This window comes from Cucurbita pepo, chromosome LG14 (assembly GCF_002806865.2).
Source record: "Cucurbita pepo subsp. pepo cultivar mu-cu-16 chromosome LG14, ASM280686v2, whole genome shotgun sequence".
In the NCBI taxonomy this organism is placed as follows: domain Eukaryota; kingdom Viridiplantae; phylum Streptophyta; class Magnoliopsida; order Cucurbitales; family Cucurbitaceae; genus Cucurbita; species Cucurbita pepo.
In genome coordinates, this window is record NC_036651.1 from 26,588 (window position 1) to 31,577 (window position 4,990).

A 4,990-nucleotide genomic window follows, 5' to 3' on the forward strand; every position below is an offset into this window, starting at 1 on the left:
CCCCCCCCCAAAAGAAAAAAAAAGTATCGTAGGATTATTTGTGGGATGATATTGGGTTCTTTTTGTCTTTTTGGCTCCTAGACCAAAGTTTTTCTATTTCTTTTTTGGTAACTGTTCGTTTTTTATGTTACAAACCGGCTGAAGATATTCTTAAAACTCCAGTCTTTTGATTTCTTTTTCCTTAAATGATATCTTCTCCTCAGTTTCTAATTGAAAAAAAGAAAAAAAGAGAGAAAAAGATTAAACATAAACTAATGATTAATTCCACTGCTCAAATGAGAATGATCTATTGAGTGAATAACTGCACATGTTTCTTGTTTATCCTTTACACCCTTGTCTATCATCTTGATTTTAATCCCACCAAATCATCTGATGGTTTACTGGGGTAAGTGGGGAGATTTGGTTTGTTCCTTGCCAATTAGCTTATAAGCCACCAACAGCAAACTAAGAAAACACTTCAAAGAAGAAGAAAACCATTTGCTTTCAAACTTCCACGCTATCATAAATACTAGCTATAGTCCTCCATTTTCCATTATTTTCCATAAGGTGTCAATGCTATTGCGACCATTACACTAATAGCACCCAAATGGAAATTTACGGGTTAGAATGTGGATGCAAAACGATTAGAATGTGGATGAAGCTATAAACAAACCCTCACTAACAATCTGTCTTCAATTTCAATTACGGCTGAAACAAAACAACAAATGCATTTTAAACCGAATTTTGGCTGAGCCGCAATTCAGTCTATTTAAGGATGAAAAAGATACACTGACAAGGCCTCCAAAATGACATCCAATGGGTTCAAAGCAACCACGAGTCCAATAATTCAAAGGTAAGTCCAAAGTCTCCACCCAACCACCATATCCCATGAAAAGAACCAAAATTTTCCAATATCACTACTCCCATTTTGCATCTTTAATAAGGCTTTATCACCCATAAATGAATTATCAGCAAAGAAGCTCACAGAGATCCTCTATATTCTTCTTGATATCCATCCAATCATCATGAACAAACAGCCTAGACATTACCAGAATTCCGATCTCCTTTCACCACTCTCTTTTCTTTTATTTCCCAAAATGAATGAGGTAACTGTTCAGAAACTGCTAATCTTTCTACCTCCAGAAGGAGGCCAAACAATACAGTCCAATAACCAACCATCTCGAGACCAACGTTTTTGGCATCTCATTATCTCATATACTTCCATTTACACTTTTAATAAACCTAGGAAGAGAAGAGAGACACATCAGCAATAAAAATTATATGGGTTACAATATGTTATAAGGGACATTCCATTGAGTAATCAAGCGAGGAGAAACAAATCTTCAAACTCGGTTATCATTGAGAGGCCCTGAATTTTGCAAGATCGAAAGGGTCTAGCCAAAATTTCCCCTTTTCTCCAACGGACCTCTCTTCTCTACAATTAGACATTGACATCCTAAACATACCAAACATAATTAACTTAAGAATTAATTACTTTCTTTAAATTTCTATAATTTTAAGAATTCTTTGTAAGTTAAAATAGTTTGTTAATATATGATTAAGTAGTTTATCAAACAAAACATTATAAATAAATTTAATTTAACAAGCATATAAAAAGAATGCTAGTAACTCCTTTGGAATTCTTTATTGAAATTTAATACAATCAATTCACTTCTAATAAATAATATTAGACTTTTATAAAGTAAAAAATAAAAATCTACATCACATTTTACAGATCTCATTTCCATTTACCGAGCACAATTGTCATGTTCTTAGGCATCACATTCTCATCTTTGCATACTAAATGTCCCTAGAGATTACTGAATAATAAATGAAAATTAATGTTTCTCTTATTCAAAACGGAATAATAAAAGTAACTAACAATTTGGAAATGGATGAAATGTGAAGGGACTAAATGGTAATCATGTTTCGATAGTGAGAACCTGGTACTCCCCAGAGAATCTTGTAGGTTGGCTTTAGGTTCACCTCATCAAATTCCATACACGCGTTTTCAAAGACCTCATTGCTGTAGAGAAAAGCCTCATAGCCATGAATCAAAGATCTTTGAGCAAGAAAAAAATAGACTTTCTAAGGCTCTTTATTCGATGATTAACATAAAAAAAAAAATAAAAAAAAAAATAAAAAGATTAAAAAAGCATATATATTCAAAAGAATCTTTGATTTATTACTATTATTTTCTAAACAAGGTTCATATTATAAAGTTCAAAAAGTCGAGCAACCCAAACCTGTCATTATTGAATTCAAAGAAAGAACAGACCAGAAAAGAAAGAACCTGTCATTGTTTTCAAATCTTATCTATAATTTGCTTACTGTACCTATATTTTAGGGTTTTAAGTTCTCCATGATGTGTAGTTGCGATTGTCAATGCAGCTCCACATTTAGCAAAAGATTCCAGCAGTGACATCCCAAGTGCGGCTCCCTCCAGAGGATTGGTCCCTGCACCAACCTACCATGCAAAACAACTAGACTAAAATCGATCGTTAATTGTTTTTTCTTTTCTTTTCTTTTCCTTTAAATTGATGATGGTTTTTCTCTGTTCCCGAACCAAGTAATATACTCACTTCATCCAGTAGTACCAACGACTGACTAGTTGAAACTGACTGTATCTCCTGTCATATGTATGAAAAGTAATCATATGAAGAAAAAGTATCAGACAATCTGAATACATGAGTATAAAACAATTTCCATTATAGAGGATAGAATATATTTAATGCCTTGCTGACAAAAAAAATTCTAATAGACTCAAAAGTTTGAAAGTTCCTCTATGATGTAGACCATAAAAAGGTCCTGACATGCAGTTTATCTCAAAATAATCTATTATGGGACTCATTTTTTCAAACCAAAAAAAAAAACTCTTCAGCCCCTCTTCTTCCAAGTCTTCTGTCATGTTTTTTAATAATCAACAATTAATCCAAAAGTTTAAGCTAGTGAGTTAAGGTAAATTTAATTACGTAAATACATCAACACTCTCCCACACTTGTGGATTTGAAAATTTGTAGAAAACTCTACAAGTCGATTTAGTTATATAAATACTTCAAGACTTCCTTACACTTGTGGGCTTAGAAATTGGTAAAACGCCGAACAAGTGGAATTCAATATTAATTGAGAAGAAAATGACATTACAAGAGTTTGAACACAAGATCTCCTGCTTTAATACTATGTTACATCACTGATCAAACCAAAAGCCATGTTAAGTCACCAATTAACCCAAATTACAAGAAGATATAATACAATGGAAAAAATACATTGTATCTAAACTAAATAAAGATAAAATAATTCAGAAAAGGAGTAAAAGTACATATATCAATACTTCAACAATTTTTATGGACATCATTAATCCATAGAACTTCCGTTCTTCCTATAATTTTGGATATTTGACTGAGAATGAAAATTACTCTCTTTCGATACATTCAACTTCCCTTTTTCCTCTAATTAGTATCAGAGAATCTTTTGTTGGCATTTCTGGAACGCTAGTCTCTTTTCATTTCTTGTTACAATAATATACAACAATCACATGGAAGATTCCAAGCAAAGTCAAAAGCCTAATTCACTATTCGTTTGATCAATAAATTTGTTGATTGAGAAAAATATAAATGTCATCCACATAGGTCACCTATTAGGAACTCTAGCAAAAATGAGGGTTTTATTTGAACTTGTCTCAGCCTTCTCATCTACTCTATTTGGAAGATTAGAAGTTCTAAGAAAGTCAAATTTTCTGTGGTAAATTTTACTTGGAAGAATTAATACATTGGACCATGTAAGAGATCATCTTCTTTTGTGCTTGGTTTGCAGTGGTGCAAGTACTTGCAGGAGGAGGCAGACGATTATTTAGACCACTTGTTATGGGGTGCCAGTTAGCTTATTTCCCATGGGGGCAAATACTTGCGATCGTTTGGTTTATGTTTGATTCAAGGCATAGGTTGCAGTGATAGCATCGTGGTGGTGCTCCTCAATCCCCTGTTTAGGAATAAGGGTAAATTTTGTGGCTGAAATGTTTCTTTGTTGTGCAGTGAGGTTTTTGGTTCGAGAGAAATAGCATAACTTTTTGGGAGGTTGAGAGATTCTGGAAGGAGGTTTGGGAGGTAGCTACGTTTAATGTGTCCTTATGAGTGTCCGTTATCCAACCATTCTGTACTTATGAACTTGATATGATACTCTTGGGATTTGAGCTCTTTTTCTGTAGTTAGTGTTTGGACTCCATTTTTGTGAGCTTGCTTTTTATGCCTTCGTTTTTTTTTTTCTTTTCTTTTTTTCAATAAAAGCCCCATGTCTACCAAAAAAAAAAAAAAAGTTTTACTTTCTTGATCTTCAGCTTTCATATATGATAACTCCATTCAAAAACCTTTGGATAAGGGTGCTGATGAGATTTTTGAAGAGGATGATGGTGGTGTTCATAATTTTGCTTCTGAACTCGTTTGTATGATGATGATTCAAGCTTGAGAGTTGATGAAGAGTCTTTTGGAGGTGGTTGATGTCGCCCTTTTAATAATGAGCAATCCCGTTTTGAACACATTGAGTTTGGTAATCTAAGGTTCATCTTAAAGGTAGTGAACTTCTTTCTCCTCCCTCTATTGCCTCAGAGAAAGGAGATCCTCAGCGTTACTTTGAAGAATTTTGAATCATTCTCTATGAAATTAGGTTTAAGGATTAGTGTAATTATGGAGGAGCTATTTTGTGGGATCACAGGGTTCTCATGTTGCTCTACTCGAGTGTTGATGATGTTTGCAGGCAGGCTTTCCATTTGAATCTTGTTTTAGGCTGATATTTGCAGGCTGGGGTTTGTTATTGGTTTTTTTTGTTTTCTTTTTTCCTTTTTGCTGGTTTTGTTCAGGAATCAATGGTACTCCCCCCACCCTTCTTTTTCACTCCCTTTGAGTAATTGTATCCTTTTACTTTTATATTACTCTCATCTATTAATGAAAAGTTCGTTTCTTGTTAAAAAAAAAAAAAAAAAAAAAAAAAAAAAAAAAAAAAAAAAAAAAAAAAAAAA

General features: G+C 33.3%; 1 protein-coding gene across 1 annotated transcript in view; it reads right to left on the reverse strand.

Moving 5' to 3' along the window:
• LOC111810138 (endonuclease MutS2) overlaps window positions 1-4,990 on the reverse strand; it is a 23,955-nt gene that overhangs the window by 2,485 nt on the left and 16,480 nt on the right. The window contains exons 14-16 of the mRNA XM_023696723.1: window positions 2,562-2,609; window positions 2,316-2,446; window positions 1,923-2,005 (exon numbers count right to left, since the gene is read on the reverse strand). Of these exons, the coding sequence (XP_023552491.1) occupies window positions 1,923-2,005; window positions 2,316-2,446; window positions 2,562-2,609 (262 nt within the window). The remainder of the gene's footprint in view (window positions 1-1,922; window positions 2,006-2,315; window positions 2,447-2,561; window positions 2,610-4,990) is intronic.